The 23,271-nt window shown below is 42.6% G+C and overlaps 1 protein-coding gene across 4 annotated transcripts in view; it reads right to left on the reverse strand.

Moving 5' to 3' along the window:
- Positions 1–23,271, reverse strand: part of ATP8A2 (ATPase phospholipid transporting 8A2) — a 563,643-nt gene that overhangs the window by 37,837 nt on the left and 502,535 nt on the right. For all 4 annotated transcript variants that reach the window (XM_084878763.1, XM_084878761.1, XM_084878762.1 and 1 more), the window contains 2 exons: positions 17,008–17,096; positions 10,932–11,027 (listed from right to left, as the gene is read on the reverse strand). In XM_084878763.1, coding sequence (XP_084734889.1) covers positions 10,932–11,027; positions 17,008–17,096 — 185 coding nt within the window. The remainder of the gene's footprint in view (positions 1–10,931; positions 11,028–17,007; positions 17,097–23,271) is intronic.

Raw genomic sequence — 23,271 nt, forward strand, 5'->3', positions numbered from 1 at the left:
ATCTTTTATAATAAATTTATACTAATAAATACTTTCTGTTTTATAGGTTAGGATTTTTTTCTTAACTTAAAAAAAATATTTTTATTGATTTCAGAGAGGAAAGGAGAGGAAGAGAGTGATTGAAATGTCAATGATGAGAGAGAATCATTGATCAGTTGCCTCTTGCATGCCCCCCCACTGAGGATTGAGCTCACAACCCAAGCATGTGCCCTGACCAGGACCCTGACCAGGAATCAAACTGGGACCTCCTGGTTCATAGGTTGACGCTCAACCACTGAGCCATGCAGGTTGGGCTTTACTTAACTTTTTAATTTGAGAATGGGATTCTATGGCTTTAATATGGCATGGGAATCACATCTTCTAGAAAACAAGGTCATACATTTCCCGTGCTTAAACCCTGGAGACTGACATCTGATTCCAGTCCTGCCCACAAATCCCCCAGTGTCTGCCCCTGCAGCTTCTTAGATGATTTTGCCCAACATTTTGAAGTCACCAGTCAAATAAAGTGTGTTCCCGCCTTGGGCTTTCCTACCAGCTCTTCCTCTGCCTGCAGTGTTTCTTCCCCAGATCTCTAATGAGTGGGCAATGTCTTCTATTTAGGTCTCAGTGTAAGTGTCAATTTGAGACACTTTCCTGACCTCTACACATTGTCATCCATTCTCCATCCTTTCAATTTCCTCCTAACAGTTGTCACTGACTCTCATGTGTTCACTTGTGTGTTCATTGTCTGTTATTCCCACAGAATAGAAGCTCTAACAAAGTGGGAACCTGTCTGTCTCATTCCCTGCCACGCCCGGGACTGGCATGTCCTCGGTTTTCAATACGTGTCTGTGGTGTGGATGAATAAATGAGTTGTCCCGTATTAAGTCTACTACTAATTCTATTTGCTAGGAAGCCAACATGTTTACTCATCAGTAAGTGTGAATTTCCAATTACCACCACCTAAGGTGCCTTGAGCCAATCCTAATTGCTAGAGGAAGAGAAAAAACACTGACAAACTGTATTATCACTGCCTTGTTAGAAGGGGCAGACTTAACTGGTATCACTGAATGGCTAAAGAACAGGCTTTATGATAAGTATTCTGTGCTCTGGTCTCAAGAAGGATTTAATCCTAGGTGCACTACTGGAGACACACCAATTCCCCCCCCTGCTTTTATTAAAAGAGAAATCTCTCCAAAAGTCCAATAAACCTATTATTGCTAAGTACAGTGATTTCCTCTGCAATGACCACGTCCTACTGTAACTTTTACATATTCTTTATCTTCATCTCAACCTCGAGGTCAAAGATATATTTACCTGTGACCAAACGGGCCTAATTAGCTTTCCCAGCGGCAGACACAGAGATGGGGACCACGGTGCCTTACAACAATGACCACGCCCGGGACACCAGCTGTAATGAAAAGTGGCTAGCACTGATTCTTGGGTTCCTTTTCCTTCTGAGTCCAGTGCATCCAAGAGATTCCATAATTCTCTTAAACAAACTACAAAAACAACTCTGAGCCTGTGCTTCCAGGGTGCCAGAAAATCTACACTTTGCTTCTCAGCTTCCTCAAGGATTTAGGCGTAGCCCACTGAGAAATGAGCAATAGAATCTGGTTATTCTTGGGTTAGGTATAAACTCTAACTCAATTTCACAATGGCTGTACCTGGTCACCTGTTTTCAGCTGCTTTAAAGGGAGGGGAGGAAGGGGAGTGAAACTGAAAAGCAAACAGGTCTCTGATAATGAAGTAAAAAAGTGATTAACCAAGATCCTCTAAGAATCTCTTGAAGAACTAATCCCTGCTTGGCATGAGGCATATCGGTATTCAAGTCATTGGACCTACATAAGGAAACAAAAATTTAAATCTACCTTTGACTATTTCTATTATTGCTCATATGGGTTAAATAAAAACAAATTCCAGAAAAAGGACTGAAATATTTCATATTACTTTCAAAGGGACATAATGAGCCATCAGTACTAGTTAGTTACTGACATTAACTTCATGATAAAAATGATTTTCTCTATTTTGGCAAATAGAGAAAGTGGACATTAACTTAGGTTTTAATCCAAAAGTAAATTTTTTCAAGTCATCCTGAAATACAGCCTGAGGACATGCTATCTGGGCAGCACTGAGTAACAGCGCGCAGCTCCCCTCCCCCTCTCACAAGGAAGCGCTGTTCCTCCCAGTTCCTCTCAGACATTCGATAAAGATGCTATAATCCTTTTATTACAGCACTGGGCAGTGGCTAAGCTCCTGGGCAGATTCTTGGTACCGTCAGCAGCACCACTTAAAGGTGCACAAGACATTCTTTTATTATGTCACAACAAATAACACACGGTATTTACAAAAGTTTAAATTATTAAACACTAGCCTATAACAACAACGATGATGACAGGGGCACTTGGGATTTAACAACCATAAAATAAGAGAGAATCTATTATTTTTAGTTGACACAGGCAGCTTAAGCATTAACTAAATGCTAATTAGGAGTCTTGCTTCCTTAACAGTTTATTTTCCTCACCCTCTCCTGGTGCCCAGGATGCAGTCACCAGAAACCACCCTTTGGGAGCCAGTCAGCCTTTCTGTAATTTCTTGGATCATTTGCTCCCTTTGTCCACCAATGCATTTCCTCCTCTGCTCTGAGCACTTGGCAGCAAGGCTAGAGGTTTCCCTCGGACGTGTTGTGGACGCTCCGATTGTTTTCCTAAGATATTTGCTGGCATCGGGCCTTGCCCAAGGGTCTTTCCTACTCAAGATGAAACACATTCAACTCATTTCTTTTATAGACCACACCAGTCCCCGTGAAGGTGATTCTGGCTAGAGATCACCTTCCTCTGTTCTGTCTTCTCCTTTCTGAGGTGTATGGAGGCAGTCACAGCGGCCACACACCCCTTTGCTCTATTTGCTCTGAAGTTGTCAGACTGTTTGACTTCTGTATTCCTCCAGAGGAGGGTCTGGTTTCTATGTTTGCTCCATGCTCTTTCTACATAGAGGGATCTGAAAGGCAACAGCATTCAGCTACCATTCTGCAGCTTCCTTGGAGTTTTGCACAGGATGTTGTCAAATTAGCAGACCTTTTCCCTGCCTGGTGCCTCTAGGACTCTACTGCTTTCCACGCACTCCAATACAGATGACATTGAAAATGGAAGCACTGGGTGGCTCTCAATATCTTGGCTTTATGGAAAGAGGCCCGGCATTAGAAGATGGAGGTCCAGCCTGTCTCCAGCTGGGCCGCACTGGGAAGGTCCCTGAGACCGCGCCCCCTTTTCCATGTGGGAGGAAATGCATGAGCAGGACATGCTGATAAGCTTAGGAGAAACAGAAAATGAGGCATGATTTCTGTTAAGCCCGTAGCATTGAAAACAAGAACAGGCAACCAAATTTGGATCTTCCATAGATCCTAATACTAACCTAACAAAACCCTAAAAAGATAGGGTTGAGACAATCCTTAAAATCTGTTTATAAGCTATCAGTTAATACCAAGAAATTACTGTTAGTATTTTATATGATAATAGGCATTGGAGTTATAGTGTTTACATGTAATACCACAGACATAATACATGTTAAAACACTTCATGTGATATTTAGAGCTATATCCTGCAGTGTATAAGGTAAAGTGCTGTCTAGGATTTGCTTAGGAGCAAAACCAGGCTAGATGAAGCAATTATGGCAAAATCTTGATAAGTGTTGAATCTGGACAATGGGTATATGTCAATTCATTGTGTCTCTCTGCTATTGTGTATGTTGAATATTTGAATAACTTAAAAAATACTTTTTAAAGGAATGTATTAAGGGAAGTCAGGCTGACACCACCATATTGGGAAAAGTCAGACACAGTGGAGTGATGTCAGAGAGTAGGCCTGGAGCTGGAAGCATCTGCTCCAGGATAAGGGTCTGTCTCCTCGGTCCCCAAGGACCTAGAGCTCAACCCAGCACCGACAGAGCCGGTAAAAGCAGTCCATGGAGAAGGGCCGAGGGCAGCATAAGGCACAGAGGAGCAAGGCAAGCTTGGTGCGGGGAGCTGGGGAGGGCAGGGAGGCAGGAGGCTAAAATGCACCACAGCTAAAAAGAGGGAGGAGGCAGAAACCATTCTGTGGCCCTGGGCTGTGCTTGATTCAACAGGGAGTGGGAGCCATCCAAGGTTTCAGACCAGAGTGTCATGGCTAGGGCTGTGCTTGGGAAACAGGTCTTCAGCGGTGTGGAGGATGGAGCGAGGAGGGAAAGGCATCCCAGTGGCAGACCAGCTGGGATCACAGCATGGGGTCGGTGACTGACCTCCAAAACAGGGCTGTGGACAAGTGGGTGGAAAGCCGCCCATCTATGGGAAGGCACATGAGACTGATGTCCCTCAGGATGCAAAGATGAAGAGGAAACGAGACGAGGCTGAGAGGGAACGACCTGTCATTGCAGGGGCTGGTTCTGAGGGGGAAGGTGAGGTTAGGCGATGCCCTGCATTTCAGGTGGATGTCCTGGGAGCAGTTCAGCAGGAGACTCTGGACTGGGGGAGGCGGCCTGACTGATACACCCTCCTCTTTGCAAACAGGATGACTTGGGAAATGGCCAGGATTTTGAACTCTCCCCAATACCCACAATCCCAAAGCTTACGGCTCACAGGCTTGCCCACACTGCTCTAATATGCCTAGGATTGAGCTGATCGCTGCCTGCTCCCTTTGCCTGAGGTGTACCCCAAAGATGTACCCCAGAGAATCTGCTATACTCACACTCTGTCTGTGCACTCTGGGTAAACCCATCTGAATTAAAATGGCCAGTGAAACTTAATTTTGATTCAGCTTCTAAGTCAGCAGATGGACATATGAGTATTAACACTTTTTGAATGTCTACATATGCTATCGATTTAATATGTTCTATTCCATTTAAACCTCGAATCAAATGAATAATGAGAATACTAAAATTCAGAGAAGTTAATAACCCAGCCAAGGTCACATGGCTAAGTGAGTGGCAGGGCTTGGACTCCAACTCAGGTCCGTCTGCCTCTACAGTCTGTGCTCTTTTCTCTACGTCATGACCCAGCCATGGGAAAAATGTGGCTGGAGGTGAAATAAATCTTAACCAGGTGTTGGAAGCAGACATTTGCCACCTGGCCTGGAGAGATTTGCCAAAATGACACCATAATTTCCTACTCTTTTAGCTAATTAAAAAAACAAGAGAGTTCTGGCCTGTGTGGCTCAGTTAGTTGAGCACTGTTCCATGCACCAAGAGGTTGCTGGTTCAATTCTGGGTCAGGGCACAAGCCAGGGTGCCAGCTTGATCTCCAGTAGGGGGCATGCAGGAAGCAGCTGATTAATGTTTCTCTCCCTCTCCCTTCCTCTCTCTCTAAAATCAAAAAAATTTTATTTTACTTTTTAAAATCTTTATTATTGAAAGTATTACATATATCCTCCTCCCCCCATTGAGCCCTTCTAGGCCACCCCTGTCCCTTCCCCAGGCCTTCACCCCACTATTGTCTGTGTCCATGGGTTATGCATGTTTGCATTCAAGTTCTTTGGTTGATCTCTTCCCACCTACCCACCCTTTCCTTCCTTCCCTCTGAGATTTGCCAGTCTGTTCCATCCTTCTATGTCTCTAGATCTATTTTGTAAAAACATATTTTTTAAAAAGATATTTTAGGGGAAATAAGTGTGGGAAGCAGTGAGAAGAAAGCAAAGGGAAGACAGAAACTTGCATTGCCAATGCCAATATATTAAGAAAAAAATTTTGTCCCTGAAATAAAATAAATTATATTGGAGAAATACTACACAATAAAGCTGGTGTGCTTATATCTATTTTTGACCAGGCAGTTGTACAAATTTTGACTTGTACTTGTGACAACACCAAGAAGCTCTTTAAACATTAGTTTTTTAAAAAAAGGATTTCTGCTTAAACGTCAAAGCATATTGGATATATTATAGGTGAGTACTCACTCCAAATGTTTTTTTTTTTCTTTTTTTTTGGGGGGGGGGTGTTGTTTTTAATAGAATTGGTTTTAGGAAGAGTATGAGGAGAGTGCTGCCCAGAGGGAGGGATAAGCTCTCATTGGTTTGAGATCTGGCTGATGTGTGGCAGGCTCTGTCCTGTATCAGGATTCCCAGGTTGGACCGGCGCCCTGCCCCTGTAGCAGGAGTCGTGATGAAATGGAAGCTGGGTGAGCACAGGCTCCCAGACGGAGGAGTGACTCAGATTTCTTTCCTGAATTTCCAAGAGGCGGAGGCTGTGTACATTACACCGTGTGTGCCGGCTCAGCCCTGGGGTCAGGAGCCCATGCATCAGCATTCAGGGAGAACATGAAACCCAAGGGGAGATTCAGTGATCGCGCACCATAAAGTGGTGACCTTGGCCAAAGGCAAAGAGTAAGCTATACTCAGGCAGGGAAAGCACTTAAGGAAAGAGAATCCCACCATCTTGCTGGCAAAAAGCAGGGGCAGCAACCAGAATTCCTTGACCTTGAAACTGGAGAAAATCAGCCCAGTGCCTTCCCCCCACCTCCCGTCCACTGTGGTGAATAGAAGGAAGGTCTACAACAACACAAGGGTGTCCTTGTTGTTTATTCAAGCTGAGTATGAGTGAAAAACTAGATGTTTTCATCAAATGTATTCACCTTTCTTCTTGCTTGACAAAATACCTAAAACTCTGAATACTCCCTCTCCCACACCAAGAAAGAAAAGCAATTCGAGGAGGAAAAATGCTAGTTTGTCCTCTTACCTGACATTTTAGGGATTTGTTTAAATGATATTTTTAAAGGTAAATGGCCATTAATGGGTCTTCTTCCACCAGAAAAAATTTGCATATGTTACACTTTAGGAATATAGAAGGGAGGAAATGACCTGAACATTGAAAAAAGGAATTCTTCCAATTAGCTCCTCATTTTTTAGACATGTGCGAAGTAAGGGCATGCCTGGCAGACTGTTCCACACAGAGAGCAGCGGGGTGACCTCTGGGGAAAGCCTTCCACACAGTTCCGTGTAGAGATGGGTCTGGCCACAAACAGCACAGCCCGAAAAGGCTCCACCAAACACAGACACACTAAAACTAAGAAAACCACTGTTGTCATTATCTTCAGCATTTTTGTACTTTACTATACTTTCTAGTATAGAAAATATAGTTTTATCTAAGTCATGAGAAGAGGCTTATTTATGCATAAATTATGCAGGTTAATTTCAGAAGACAAGTTTCATCAATGCGACTGTGCAGAAGCATTTAATAAAAATTTAATGCTTACCAAAATAGTGTAACAGTTTGGGGCTTAGACAATATCAATAAAATATTCAAGTCTTTTACTGAGTAAATAATGGGCCTAGAGGGATGCATAGACTGCCTAGCTACCATTTCAAATTGTAATTGTAAATTTGGCACATGAGGGTTTCTTAAAAGATTTTTGTTGTATTTCTTGTGAGTACATTCCTGAGAAAAACTGCTAGTATATTTGCTAGTGACTTGGACCTGGGCTTTATGACTTGGCGGAATGTCCTAGAGCAGTGTTTCCCAAACTTCCCTCCTGATGAGAATCACTGGTGGAGTTGTTAAAATACAGATTCCTGAATGCCAACTAAGAAGAGCTAAACTATCAATAGAATTTTTGGGAACATATAGGTATACATATATCCCCCTCCCTCCTATTGGTCAGTGAGAGGAAACTCTAGTTAAGTATACAATTTTACCTATATGTTCCCCAAAATTCTAGTTTAGCACTTCTTAGTTGGGATTCAGGAATCTGTGTTTTAACCACTCCACCAGGTGATTCTCATCAGGAGGGAAGTTTGGGAAACACTGTCCTGAAGGATTTCTGAATTGAGCTGAGTAAGCCTGGGATGCAGGGATGCTCAGAACACCGGAGGCGGAGAGGCTGTGCTGGCACCCACGGCGGGACGGCGTGGGCAGGACGGCGGGGGCTGTGGGGAGGACCCAACCCACGACTGTTCAACTTTGCTAGCACTAAATGTCTCTCCATCTGTGAGTTTTTGTTAGCTTTATTCGTAAGCCATGAGATAAGTGTCTCTCACTGGAGCCAAGAGACCACCTGCAAACCCATTAGCATTTCTCTGGGGACCCTTTTGACATGAGCTAACACACCCAGCACAGCAGCTCTGCTCAGACAATGCAGCCAGTCTTCTTCCCTCAGCGCCACCTGACCAGACTTGTGCGTTTCCAGCCAGTCAGCTAACAAATGTTTGTGGTGCTTCTACCATGTCAGACTAACAGCTAGAGAGAGATGCGAAATAAATGGAAACATCAGGTAGGGATCAGGAAGAAGGAATGGGGAGTGTGGAAAGAGATCAGAATACTCAAGATCTCTCAACCAGAGTCTATAAATCTTTAGAAGAACAAGCTGAAGGAATCGCCATCTCCTCCCCACTCCCATGGTGCTCCCTCCCCCAGCAGCACCAGAGGTGCACAGGACTCCAGCCAGGTGTGAAAGGAGCAAACAATGGCGATAAAGGAACAATTGTGAGGCAGCTCTGGAGAGGCTCAGCGGGACAAAACCTCTGGCAGAGAGCAGCACATGGCCATTATCTAGTTTGCAGATGGAACACCCAGAAAACCTGGGAGCAATTAGGAGGGAGAAAAACAAATGGGGGGCTGCTGAGGATGATGTGAGGGATGGAGTCCCAAACTACCTTCTGCTGGGAACTCAAAAGCGAGGCAAGACTCAGGGACCAGAGGAAAAGGAAACCATCATCACCGCGTGGGGCTTGCGCAATGACGTTCACCCACAGTCACTGCAGCCAGGGAGGTGACGACATTTACAAAGCGAGCAGGAGACAGATATTAAATATAGGAGGTAGGAAACCACATCTGAACTCCGATGACCTTCTGATATCCATGTGAACATTTAAAAGTGAATTCTGAACGGGACAACTGAATTTTACAATTCTTTTTATCAACAACAAACAGAGATGGGCTCACACTGTCTTTCAAGGCTCCCTGCAGTAGCATGACGCCTCTGCCAATCTGAAGACCAACGGCTGGTGTTCTGGTTCCTGCTATGGGTCAGGCAACATGCTGTGTTGTCCATATAGTGTTGTTTTTTTTTTTTTTAAATAAATATATTTTATTGATTTTTTACAGAGAGGAAGGGAGAGAGATAGAGAGCTAGAAACGTCGATGAGAGAGAACCATCGTCCAGCTGCCTCTTGAACACCCCCTACCGGGGATGTACCCGCAACCAATGTACATGCCCTTCACCGGAATCGAACCTAGGACCTTTCAGTCCGCAGACCGACACTCTTCCACTGAGCCAAACCGGCTTCGGCTGTCCCTATTGTTTCATAAACCGTAACTCCTTTTCCCCTCAAAACATTAGTCGTCTTCTCTAACAGCTGAAGGCTACTCCTTCTGCCAGAAACACACTCTCATCAGTTTTGTTTTTTCAGTTTCTTTACATCCTCAAAGCCCTGTTTTCCATCCTATCTTGGACATGAAGCTTTCTGAATCGCTTAAACCAGAGCCTCCTGGATTGCTGCCTCTTCGGAGGGCCCTCCGTGCTGCTACCTCATGGCCAGGCCGGCAAAGACCCTCCGCACATCAGCTCCAGCTCGTTAAAGTGCAATCTCATGCCACATTATATGTAGTGTTTTCCTGTCCGATGTTTGAAAGGAGTTTTAGAATTTTGCTTTGAAACTCTTTTACTTAGAATTACTTATGACCTCTCAGCAACCCTGTGTAAACATTTGTTAATTTCAATTTTATTTTTAGAGCCTATGAATAAGTTTCTTTTTAGATTTCAAAGAATTTTGTAGGCCCTTGAAAATCTAGTAGGAGCTAAGCATTGTGCCTAAAGTATCTAAGGGCAGGACAGCCCTGCTCACACCTGAGCCACATGCTCTCACCTCTGGTAATAGGTAGATCTGCTGTGAGCCTAGGCTCTGCCCGGGGCCTCAGGATTGTAAGTTTACTGAAGACAGATTTTTGTCTTATTGGCTGACTTTTTTAGAGTGACTAGCACAATTGCCATAAACGAATGCTATGGACTCATTTATTAAAGAATAAGTCCTAAATGAACACAAAACCCACAACTTCAACTACATATTATACAATCCCATTCCTAAAATAGTGACAATTATTGGAAATTATCTCCTCATACTTTTCAAAATGTTTGGTTCTCTTTCCTTTGAAAACATACTTTTTCTTTATTACTTTGAAAGATGGTACAAATAAGCAGACTATAAATAAGACACATAGTAGGAATCTGGAAGTATTCCTTATAGATTTTTTTTCATTGGCAGTTAGCTACAGACTTCTTTCTAAGCATTTGTCTACAAAAGAGTATAGTTTTCCAGATGTCACATGTCTCTAATACAGTAGTGCCTCTTCATGACACTCACATTGCTCTTGGGCCCAGGAAAACTTCTTTGGTAGTTTTTGGGTTTTAACTAAATTTAATCTAATAACAATTTAGCATGTGCGATTCAATAGAAACTACGCACCTGCTCAACTATGACATGTGGGGAGGGGAAGGCTGATGCTCACTGAGAAATAAGGACAGGGAGCAATGGCATTTGTCTCCACAATCCAGCCAGTAAGATACTATACTTTCTCCACACCACTAGGAAATATGCACTTACATGAATGGCATACAAACTTCCATGGTAGATACTCACCCTTTAGTGTAATAATTGGTATCCAAAGGCCTCGCTATTAAACTTTCCCACCTTAAGGTAATATTGCTACTATTTGCATTTTCTGCATCTGGCTTGCTTTGCTCAAGTCCAGACCCAGTCAGAATTCCAGTTGAACTTGTAGTCAGGCTCAGTGAACCAGAAAGTCAGGTTTTATGTTGGGAGAGTGTGACTTAAGTCTCACCATGACTATATTTTCAGAGAATAACCAAAGTGCTTAAAACCGTGCACCCCACGCTCACATTGAAAACTGAGAAGAGAGAAACACGGGAAAGAACAGTAGAGAAAATGGCTGGAGGACACGTGTTCTTCAAATAGTCAGATGGAGATGCCCACCTCTTTCCATTACTGTCCCGAAGCATTGCTTTTCCCATCTTCGTTTCCAGCTCCTGCACCTCCTCCAGCAATGTTTTATGACAGGTATGCTTGACCCTGTGTCACAAGGAAAAGGCAGTAAGAACATGAGACTTGAACTTTACACAGCTGTGAAGATTGGGTATTCTCTTGGGCCACATCTGGATGCCCTTTGACCGACTGCTGCTGAGGTTTGGGGCATTAGGGAGCATTCTCAGTCTCATGCATGGCAAAGACTCTACCTGGGGAGAATCAGGAATTAGCCCTATAAAGACTTCTGCTTTTTTGCTGAAAGCCTGCAGATCTGAGGGTCACAGCCATTCAGAACAAAGACTGGGGTTCCTGGATATTCATGTGTCTGTCTAAAACTTTTCATCACGTGACCTGACAACTCAGAAGATGCTTTAAATCCCCACCCTACTGGATGTGTGCTGGCCCCTTGCCCTGTCCTCTATGGTGACCAGAAAGTCAAGGGTAAGTAGCTTCCCCTCTTTCTTTAGTGTGAAAAGAGCCACTGCCATTATAGTGCTAGAGTTCATGCTATTCATGCCAAACCCTTGACCTGAGACTTGGGCTTGACTCAAATACCCAGGTACCGCTCCTCTTGCACAGCCTGCTGCGAGGGCCTGCAGCTGTAGGTCTCGATGTTGTCAACTGGGGCAAGCTGGGCCTTTCCACCGCAGCTCAAACCTCAGCCGAGACACGTCCCTCCTCTGGAATTGGAGGAAGAGTTACTTGCACCCTTTTTCTGATTAAACTGAGAAGAATACCTTACAATGTTCAAGTAAGTTCAAGATCCTGACCTCAGGGTCTTCCTAAGATTGAGACTAAGCTGAAAGCTACTGGTTGGAAACAATGCAAGTGAAGAAAAACATTTAACAAGATGCACGTTAGAAATATGGGGGTGGGGGGGAGGAAGTTGCAGAAAGAAAAGCACTAATAACTTTAGCAATGCAAGGCAGGCTTACATACAGGGTGGAGCAACAGTAGGTTTATGGTTGTTCATATGGAAAATAACACGATAAATAATAAATTGTAATAATACAAGAACCAACTCTGTGCTTCGTGTACTCACAACTGTGAACCCACTTTTGCACCACCCTGTATTATGAAAAGCTTTTCATTAAATTCAGTATAAAGGAGTATGAAAATCCTGCGAAACACCAGAGCTCAAAGACAGAATAAGGAGAAAGACTGAGCATATATCTGCAAAGAAGTGAAAAGTGTAATGGAGACATTCTGAAGACGTGAGCTGCTATATTTAGTGGAATCACACACTCCTGCCCAGCCTCCACCTTCAAGGAAAGAAAGTCTATTGAGATAATGCCCAGTCATCCCCGAACACTCTGAGTTAATCTCTAATGGAGTATTAGTACTAAGACACTGTATATGTGCCTGTCATTCCTTTTCCCAAAGTAAACAAGAGAACTAAACCACACAGGTTTTAACACATAATACCTTAATTACATCAAGCAGTGTCCTGAGACTCAGTAGTGATAAAATACTGCAGTTCAAAGCAGAAACCATGGAATTTTAATTTAAACAATAATTGAGAAAATGTTTAACATTTTGCTGTGAAGAAGGCAGTCAAAAAGAAGGTTAACATTTACACTGTTCAATATTAATAAACATGCTGTGCCTCAAACGTTCCCTTTTATCTCTTGGGCTTACAGGGATATGCTGATAACAAGCCAACTGAGTGGCGACCCCCACCACAGTTGGATTCACCCCAGACAGACAGGGCCCATGAGAACGTGTCTGGTCAGTGCTCAGGGATGTGCACGCTCTCTCATTGTTTCAGGATTGTCCTTACTCCACATCATCTTCCCTTCCTCCTTCCCTGAGGCCCCACACAGAGCCAGCAGGGTTCATCACCTCTAGCCCAGCCCCCAGTGTTATCTCTTGGGCTGCAAGAGAAGAGCAACTCTAAGAATCAGGCTTGGAATAGGAAGACTGGGCCACTGGTCTCAGGACACTGGTTGTCAGAGCTTAGGCCAAGAGTAAAAGGATGTGCCCCAGCTTCCACTCATTCACAGAGGGAAATGATCTACATATCTGGAAGCCACCAGGCATTGTGCAGGTTCTCAGTGGATGTAACTGCATCCATGTTCAAGAGTCACGTGGCAATCCGAGAGCTAGCCTGGGAACCTATCAGTGTTTAAGAACATGAATGGCAACAATGGGGAGGATTCTGCTATTCTCCTCACACATAGCACTGGGAGAGAAGGGATGCTAGCAATGTAAAAGTGTTTTCTCAAGAACGTTTACCCAATAAGGCCTTAATTAGGCAGACAAATCTAAAATCTCCCCTGTCAAAGTCTGCATGTGAAATGACTAAAACCTAACGCAGGAAGGTTTAAGAAGCCAATCTTGAAGTATTAGCCCCTGGCATGTAATTGAGGTCTCTTCAGGAACTGGAGTCTGGCTTGTTCTGAATCACAGCTTGGGCAGAGTGAGCTCCGTTATCTTTGAACAGCTAATCCCCAGTGGCCCAGGGCTTGCTTCATTTAACCCCATATCAAGAGACCAGATGATCACAAAGGGGAGGGTGTGAAATTCATCTGTGAGCCCTCAGATAGTGCTAACGGTATCTCCAGGTTATTAGGGAATTTTTAAATAAATAGATTGGCTTAGAATCTTGAACTTCCATTTCTTTGTTTCTAAAAGTTTTTCCTGGACTGTTCTTTTGCATGGAAGGATAACAAGTTAAAAGGAAATGTTAATTTCTAAATGTGGATGAAAATGTATACACAATGTGCTTCAAAAGAAATTAGTGTCGTTAGAAAGTTTTAGAAAAACCAAGGCCCAATTGTACACAGAAATTTCTTATTACCTTTTATTTCCACTTAACTGCCTATCTGGGATTATAATAAGGAAATGAAGTCATTCTGGAATTGCTGAATGCATTGTGTGCTGACTGGTAGACTATAGGAGATACAAGTTAGGTTAAAGAGACTGATTTCGTGTTCAGTGGCCTTGAGCTTTATGTTATTTTTAGAAAGCAATCCTGACAAATTTCTCCTAGAGGAGAATAAGTACATGGCTGCTAACCTAAGAATGTTGTCATAGGTAAACATTTTGGAAGAGTGTAAGCTAAAGGATATTAAAATAGTTCTGGGCAATTTAAACTTCATGCTTCTAATAAAAATAGTCATTAGCCAGGTATCACATATAATCAATCAATGATTTTAATAAAAGATGTATTAGTTTGGTCCCTTATGAAAATTCTGGTGAACAGGATAACAGAGTAGGTATCTTACGGCATTCAAATCTGACTTAAGATAGTCTAACAATGAATCTTCATCCAGAAAATTGACAGATTTCATGGGAAAAATGACTGAATTATTTCATGATGTTTTTTTCTTATTCTTAACACTACAAGTCTCAAAATAGAAGAGAGGGGAAAATGCAAAAAGAATAACTTACTTTCTTTAGCACTCACAGAAATGTATGGGGAAAGGCAGGCCTACCTTGTGCTGGAAATTAAAAGCTCTTTTGAAATAGTTAACCACCAAAATCCAAAACAAAACAAAAAAATCCTGAAGATTGGTCCTAGGCAAGATTGAAAGACAGTAACAAAACTGAGTTAGATCCCTACCCTTGCCATCTGCCCTCACAGCACTCTCTGCAGTTGCGCCTCAGTTCTGACTCAATTCATTGGAAACTCTTCTTGTCCAAGGTGCATCATAGCACATCATGTTTCAATAAATATTTGACAATTTAAACCAAATGATGGGTGGACCTGGGCATTCAGGATTAATGTTTTAGTTCAGCATGAAGGAAGGGAAAACAGAGTTTATAAAGCTGGGGTTCAGAAAGACAACTGAGAGTTCAGTGACACAGCAGCTCAGGTAGTGCTTTCTCTTCCTGGGAGAAGTCTCCAAATTTACTTGACTCAACAACAAATATCTCAGTCTGGAGGTATAATATGAGATAAAACATAGGCCTTGTGGTCAGCTCAAATAAACTTGCAGAATTATTGTTTATGAAGAGAGAGGGGACTGTACTTTAGACATTAAATATGTATTATAAATTGAGCATGTACTTGGACAACTCCCCCAGATGAGCGCCAATATATGCCATCCTCCCACTCCCCCAAATAGACCAAGGCAAAAATGCATTTCTGGAAGTGCCTCTGGAATTCAGGAAGGGCCTTTCAGACTCAGCCCAAAGCAGGGGTACTGTGCTCCTGGGAGGGCTGTCCTGAGCCTGCGGGGCAGGGCAGTGGGCAGGACAACACTGGTGGTCAGCCTCTCAGGCTCCCCTCCCCTCCAGCAGGGCTTTCCTTACAGGGCCCCTAGCCTGCAAGACTTTTACTCTTTTTGTTTGGTGGAGCTGGAGGCAGGCTCATTTGCTTTAAAAAATGTAAGTGGTGCTAATTTTACAGTGCCAGGAGTCAGGAATAGGTAATATTCCTGCTTGAATGAACAGAGAATTTGCTTCCTGATTGATGAGGAACTTTTACTTGGAATGTATTGGAAAATATAAAAAAAATAGAGAGAGAAAGAGGCAGACGCTGTAATCTGAAAACATTCTCTTCAAAATGGTAGAAAGATACTTCTGCTAAAGTCTCACTTGGCAAATATACAGCCTCACAAAATTTTTTTTCCATGATATTCATTTAAGATAGTTGAATAAAATGCCCTAAGATTAACTTACAGTCAAATCACTATTGTCAGTCACTATAAATTTAAAAGTCATTGATGTAGCAAAGACCTAAAATTAACTTGATTATCTTACAAAATTGACAAAATCCGGTAAGGTAATATATTTTGCCACAATTAAGCTGTGTGCACGATAGAACTACCATTTTCTTTTGGTGCACTTAATAGATTGAGAAAACATCTTTTCTGACTATAATTCATTTCCAAAGATTCTGATTCTATTTATAAAGCACAGTTTTAGTAGGTAACATGGAAACAGTGGTAAATTGGAACATTAAAGAAATTAGAATTATTTAAATTTTACTAACAGTTGTAAAACTTAATGAACAGAAGTAAAAAAAAACACAAAACAAAAAAAAAAAACAACACCAAAATATATGCTATAAAATTGTCTCTCCTCCCCTCTCTCTCTGGTGCCATCGGCTGTCAAAATAATGCCAAAATGAAGACTCTTTCAAAAGACATCCGTAACTGTCAGGCAAGAACATTCTCATTGAGTGTGGGTGGGAGTGAGTGAGAGAGAGGGATGAAATCTGATGTCTTTTCCTGGAAGGTTTGGATTAAAGTCTCAGTTCTCTACCTCAGGGCCCCCAGATAATTATGCTTTGCCCAAAGAAAAGCCAATGCAAGAGTCTTAATTTTCAGGGAAGTTGGCAACTATTTGTAGGAGGGAGGAACCAGGCCTACCCAACTCAAAAATCAATATTATCTCATTTGCAGTATTCCATCTTTTGCTTACAGAATTAAAATTTACATTACCTTGTTGCTTCTTTTATATTGTATACCAGATATTTCAGAAAGGATATATTTTAAAACATATAAAAAAATTTAAGCATGAATTATTTTCTGTTTAGCCTACATTATACTTTCATCTTTGTGGTTAATTTTCTCATAGACCTGTAAACTGATGCTCTGGAAGAATTATATTTGAAGGATTCCTATAGTGAATTACTTGGAAAAATAAAGAATACTTTCTTCCAAGTATTTTGCAGTTTGAAATGAATTATATAGACACAATTTTCCTTAGAGACAGGCTCCATTTGTGATCATGTAGCAATAACTTAGATATAAAGTAAATGAGTTTCGAGTCATACTTCCTAAACCTGGCGGTATTGGGTCTGTAGTTAGAAACTTCCCCTTATAATCAAGTATAAGGAACATCCCTCTTGACCTTCACACAATGTGTCTTGGGACTCCCTTTTGGCTAAGGTGAAGCACAGGTTAAAAGGAAGAAAACCAAACACAACATCCTTTACATCCTTTGCTGGCAGGTGGCAGGAGACCGGTTTCTCCGGAAGTCTCATAGCATTTCATATCCTGTGCCAATGCTTGTGGAAGACAACTGCAGGGGCAGATGAGTAAGGCTTAGGGTTATTACGTCAGTTTCCACTTACGCTCTCCATGCCACATCTTCGATCAAACATGCAGTAGGAACCAGAAATAATCCCAGCCAGAACTGTGCGGAGCTCAGGACCATAGCTGCCTGCAAGAAGCAGAAATGATGGGCGTCTTTAATACTTTTCTTTCAAAAACATCAAGATATACTTTAATCAAGGCAAAACATTCCCTAACACAAAAACAACAGACAGCATTCAATTCAGGGACAGTTAAACGTGCACCCAGGAAGGATGTCAAGGGGCTTCTTCTCCATGATCTCTTCTCCATGAGCTCTTCTCCATGATCATCAGCTCTTGTCTCACTCCTTTATGAGGTGTTCGAAGCCCCTTTCCAATCAGAATACTGTCCTAAATCCCTCCTATGAGAAATGGGGACCACCAGACTCCTACGGAATAAACCTTTACCCAATAGGCTCCTTTCATCCACTTCACTTATCCGTCAGCTCACGTTCCTTCACTGCTCATTCATTCATGGAACCAATATCTTGGAGTAAAGCACAGTGATTCTCAATACTCAGAAGAGGAGGATAAACAGATAATACATGCTTTGCCTTCAAGGAACTTAAAGTCATCTGGTACACACACACAAACACACGCAATTGTGTGGTGCCATTTACATGACACAGTGGGGTGTATACGTCATGATCATATTCTATGGAGCTTTAGGGAAAGGCTATTAGGCTAGAAGGCTGGGAAGACTTCTTGGAAAAGACAGCATATTGGATGTGCCTGGAAAGATACGGGATTGGACCTGCTGGAGAAGGGCACAGGGGATGAGTCCAATTGGAAGGGTGGACGACAGGGGGACAGCCAGGAGCGCTACCTTTGAGGACACTGTTCCTGGCATACTGAGGCAGAGCTTGTTCGGGAGGAGCAGGTAGAGAGGGTATGAAAGGAGAGAGTTGCAGGGCCAAATTTGATGTCAGTGAGGTGAGGAACTGAAAAGAATTTAGAGCAAATGGGGGCTGGGAGTACAGAGTCCTTAGATTTTGGTTTTTGAGTGAGATTTTGGTTTTGGTTTTGGTGGCAAGGAACATGGAGCTGGCTGGCCATTGACAAGCTGGCCTAGAAGGATGGGCTACTGGGAACAAGAACCCGGGATAAAGTGTGACAGACCCTCATGTTCATCGGGGTTCTTAAAATCTGGAGTTCTCACCATTTGATTCTGCCGGAATAGGTATTTTGCCACAACTCATTGCAGAGTGGAGTGAGGCTTAGAAGTGAGGGGAGTGGAGGAGATGTGGCAAGATTACTGTCAGGGACTCTTGCTGGAAATTGGTTGGGCGGAGAATCAAAGGGGTCCCAGAGCAGCCTTCCGTACACTGCTCTTCTCACACAGAGAACGTGTGGCCTCTGAACTCTCTCACGGGCCCTGTCTGCTGCACTCGGGATCTGTGAATGCGAAACAGAAGCTTCACTCCAGCCCCAGCGCTGGAGGACTCTCCTTTCTAAACACAGGAGGGCGTCTTTCAGAAAGAGCAGTTCAACCTTACAAATAGGTGAGCACCTTTTGCCCCATCAATCATAGCTTAGAATTCATTGCAAGGAAACAAGTAAGGAAATGGGTAAAGAAGCAAGTACCAAAATATTCACTATGGTATGAACTATCAAGGAAAGTGAAGGATAAATGTCCAGGAAGAGGATTAAATACACTGTTGTCCATCCAATGGGCTGCTATGAAGAAATTAAAGTGATATAGAATTACATGTGTTGACAGAGATGCCATGCTACATTTCTAGTGAAAATCTGGGTTCGGAGACAACCTCTTACAGGGCCCTGCATAGAAGTGGGTGTGTGGAAAGGAAGGTGATTGGCTCAAGCCTCAGAATTACACCTGAGATGCAGTCCACACACACGGAATGCCTTCTTTTCTTGTTGTTGTTACATATATATCACTATAGATCAATATACATCATACTTTTTTTGTAGTCCTGTTTCGGTATTTCCTCACCTTTAAAAAGCACATTTTAGGATTTCAAAAACAGTGGAGTGGCCAGGCCTTGATGGACTTGAGACTACTAACCTCTTTGCATATTGAGTGCTTATATGTTCAGGAGAAATGCATGGCATGGGATATCAGAAGGACTGTCTGAATAGGAGAATTGCTGGTTTTATTTTAAGAGATATTTAGCTAGTTCTACTTCCTGCTTTTTCTATAGAGAACATATATTACTTACATGAAAGAAAAAGTTATTCTCTTGCCCCCCACCCCCAAGCAAACTTCCGGAAGGAGTTGAATGGTTCGTAGTCCCCATTCTGCAGTCCAGCCTTCCACCTCCAATAGCTAGCCTCCTGGGTTCCCAGGAGCCCAGCTGAGGGGACCCCTTGGGTTTTGCTCTTGCTACAAATGCCTAGGGCAGTGGTCGGCAAACTCATTAGTCACCAGAGTCAAATATCAACAGTACAACGGTTGAAATTTATTTTGAGAGGCAAATTTTTTAAACTTAAAACTATATAGATAGGTACATTGTTATTAATTATTAGGGTACTCCTAAGCTGGCCTTTGCCAAAAACTCAAGGGGCTAGAGCTGCATGTGGCTTACAAGGCGCAGTTTGCCTACCACTGGCCTAGGGTGGTGCTTGGCCCTTGGAAGGCAGTCTTGTTCAGTCATATTTATAAAAGAATCCAATTATTGAAAAATAACACTTTACAACCATAATATAATACTTTAAATACATTATGAATCTTAGAACTTTTCACTGCTGAAGGGAATAAAGAAAAGGAACTTTGGACTACCCTGTTTGAAATATGAAGACCCTCCTAAATTAACACAGATAATTTGGAGATTTGAAAGTATTGTTATTTTGTTGTTGGTTTTTAAAACCTGGAGCTGTGAAGGTATCATATATATAACTAATTTTAACAGTGTGTCTCCAGAAAGGTTTCTACCATCCTGATTTTCAGAATGACCAAATTCCTGAAGTATTTGCTAAAGCCACAGCCTTAGTCATTTAAATTTCGTTAGATTGTTCTTGTTTCTTAGCATAACAAAAAATGTTTATTGAGCTGAGCTAGGTGACAAATGGCTCTTAATTACTCTCCCCTCCCCTCCACATACACTATTGAGTGAGGTTTTAAAAACATCCTTTTGATGTGCTAACAGTCCCATTGGGAAGAAGGCACCTCTAGGTTAACTAGTCCTTAGCTAGCAATCATTATTAACCAGTTAGGTGCCAAATGCACAGGAACCACTCTGGTCAGTTAGAGGAAAGTGAGGCTCAGGTGGGCACATTTGAGAAATCAGGATACAAACTGGTGAGGGTGGAAGGGATCCGAGGCTTGTCTAACTGTAATGCCACACAGCAGCACCTCGAGTCAGGCAAGCACTTCTTAACCAGGGACACCCAGAGCCAGTAACAGGGGACCAGTGCACACCTTAGCTTCAGTGTGCTACTCATCTCACCACATGCCCACAGTGCCCAGGGCCAGCCCTCTGGGAACATGCCACGGGGGGTGGGGGGGTGGGAAGGGGGAGGGAGTTTAAAAAGGAGACTGGAGTGACCCAAACTAGGGAAGGTCACTGTGTGTTCCCCAGTGTGGGGCAAATTTGAAGGGATGTGATAAAGATGGAGAAGGCAGTGGCTCACATGTGAGAAGGAAGCTAAGATTCTTTGCACATCACAGTATGCCAGACTTCCCATAGAGAACTTCATTGAATCCTCCACAGTCCTCATTTTACAAAGAAGCATTAACTCTGCAACTTCCCCCAGAAGCCAGAGAATAGGGTCATCAGATTCAAACTGAAGTTCAAACCCAAGTCCTCCTTCTCCCGCAGACTGAGGAATGAAGCCTTCCCCCCCGCCAACCCCCCCCCCCCCAAAAAAAAAAAAAATCTCCCACCTGCCTGTCCCGGCAGAAGAGACATCTCTAAGTTTAGAGAGAGCACAATACTCAAGGAACAAGTCTAACATCAATTTTACACCAGAAGCATGAGACAGCAAATTCAAAATTTAAGTAGGAGAAAAACTGCAGAGTGTGTAAAGTTACGAAAACAAAAAGAAACACAGGAAGAAAAATCTCCCTAATTCCTCTACTCCCACGGAGCAACAACAAAATAAAACCCAAACATAACGATAGGCTCCTAAGAATACATGTACTTGTAATCCCTTTCTCCGCAGCAGAAGAGAAAATGGGATGGCCACACAAAGCACTCAGCGAGACCACATTTACTTGCCACAGGAGGGAAGGAGCAAATTCCAGGCTGAAATCCAGTCCTTCATTTCCTGTAATCATTCTTCCCCGTACAAAACGCCTAGAGCCTGGTGCCAATTTTTAGTTTCGATTTACTGAAAAGGGGAAGACATCTCAGTTCAATACTGTGCAACATCTGAAGCAGGCAGGTCAGAAGCATGGTGTGAATGCAAATGAATTTTCTGGAAAACAATCAAGTGATCCCCAAAGCACTGAACATACCTCTGATAGGTCAAAAAACTAGCCAGCACACTCCACCCTGATACCTAGTCCACCTGCACGAAAGGGGATTTGAGACTACAGACTCCACACAAACATCTGCCTCCTCAGCCTCTCTGTTATCTGCACCTAACGACGGGAGAAATTAAGCAACCATCTAAAAGTTCCTACAAATACAATCCTATTAAAGACAAAAGATACAACCAGTACAGTCTTTTCAACATTAATGTTTTTATCACAAAGCATAAGGTAGCTTTATCAGTGGATCCTTTTTGAAACCCTCAAATGTTAGTGATGGTTCATAAACATCATCCTCTGAAAAGTAATCCTGTGTTCTTACCAAGCATATTTACCCACCAAGAGGTCAAAGCAGTGCTCTTGGAGGTTACAATTTAAGTACAACAGGTTGTTGAATATTGTAACTTTGTTCAACTTTATTTCATTATAATGTTGATGATGAGATGCTTTAGTAATTTTACTCTTGTTTATATCAATTAGTTGATGACCAAATTGGTTTTGTTGTATGTCAGTTCCTGTAAAGTAATATTAAGTGAGAACTATCCTATATAATAAAAACCTAATATGCAAATCATTAGAATAGCAGAATGACCGGTGGAACAACCGGTCGCTGTGATGCACACTGATCACCAGGGGGCAGACGCTCAATACAGGAGCTTCCCCCAGCCCACAGGCCCCAGGCCAGCCAAGGTAGGTTCCAGTGCCCCCCCAGCCCCTGGCTGCCTCAGTTGCCCCACAGATCAGCCCTGATTGCCAGCCAGGCCTAGGGATCTTACCGGTGCACTAACTTAGTGCACCAAGCCTCTAGTACACTAATATGCACAAACCTTAAGTATTTAGTTATAAGATTTTTGACAACTGCCTACATCTGTGTAACTACCACTCAAAACAAGATATGACATTTTTTTTCATTCACCCCAAAGAGTCTGCTATGCCTTCTCTAAACAGTCTCCCCATCCAACTGGCAATCACTGCCCTGCTTGCTGTCACTATGGCTGTTTTACCTATTCTAGAATATCACAAAACTGGAGAGATGGAATACTCATTCTTTTGCATTTGGCTTCTTTGACCCAACACAATGTCTCTGAGAGTCATCGATGTTATTCCATCCATGTATCTGTAACTTGTTCTTTTTATTTTTTTTTCGAATAGTATTCCCTTGTATGAATATATCGCCATTTATTTATTCTGTGGATAAATGTTTGAGTTATTTCCAGTCTTTGTCCTATTATAAGAATAGGCTGGTCTGCATATGCCTATACAGTCCTTTATTGTGCACATATGTTTCCCTTTCCTTTGGGTAAACACCTGGGGTTGCTCTGCATATGGGAAGTATATGATCAACTTTGTAAGAAACTGCGAGCTCTTTAAAGGGGTTGTTTGAGTGAAGTGAGTGTATGAGCATTCCAGCTGTGTCACATCCTCACCAACAGTTGGTAGAGTCAATATTTTTTATTTTAGCCGTTCTAGTGGCTCTCTGTGGTGGTGGGATTGTGCGTGTGGGGGTTACTCTGACACAATGCCATCATCCCGTGGAAGCCACGTGAGAAGAGGGACCTTTCTCCAATGACTGGCAGGGCAGCTCAAAGTTAAAAGCTACTGGAAGCAAGCCCTGAAGCTAATGAAGACTTTCCCTCTCCCCCTGCCCTCCCAGGGCACTAATCCCGGCTTCAGGGCATATGGAATGTGATGACTTTTTAAAAATTAGTGGTAACATTCAAATTATTAATTATTCCCAGCCTGTGAAGAGAAGGTATTTCCAATTTCCCCAAATAGGCTGTGAAGAGGTAGAGTACTGTCTCCGCAATTTGTCTACTTATTAGAGAGAAAGA

Source organism: Pipistrellus hanaki, assembly GCF_964339955.1.
Source record: "Pipistrellus hanaki genome assembly, chromosome: 3".
In the NCBI taxonomy this organism is placed as follows: domain Eukaryota; kingdom Metazoa; phylum Chordata; class Mammalia; order Chiroptera; family Vespertilionidae; genus Pipistrellus; species Pipistrellus hanaki.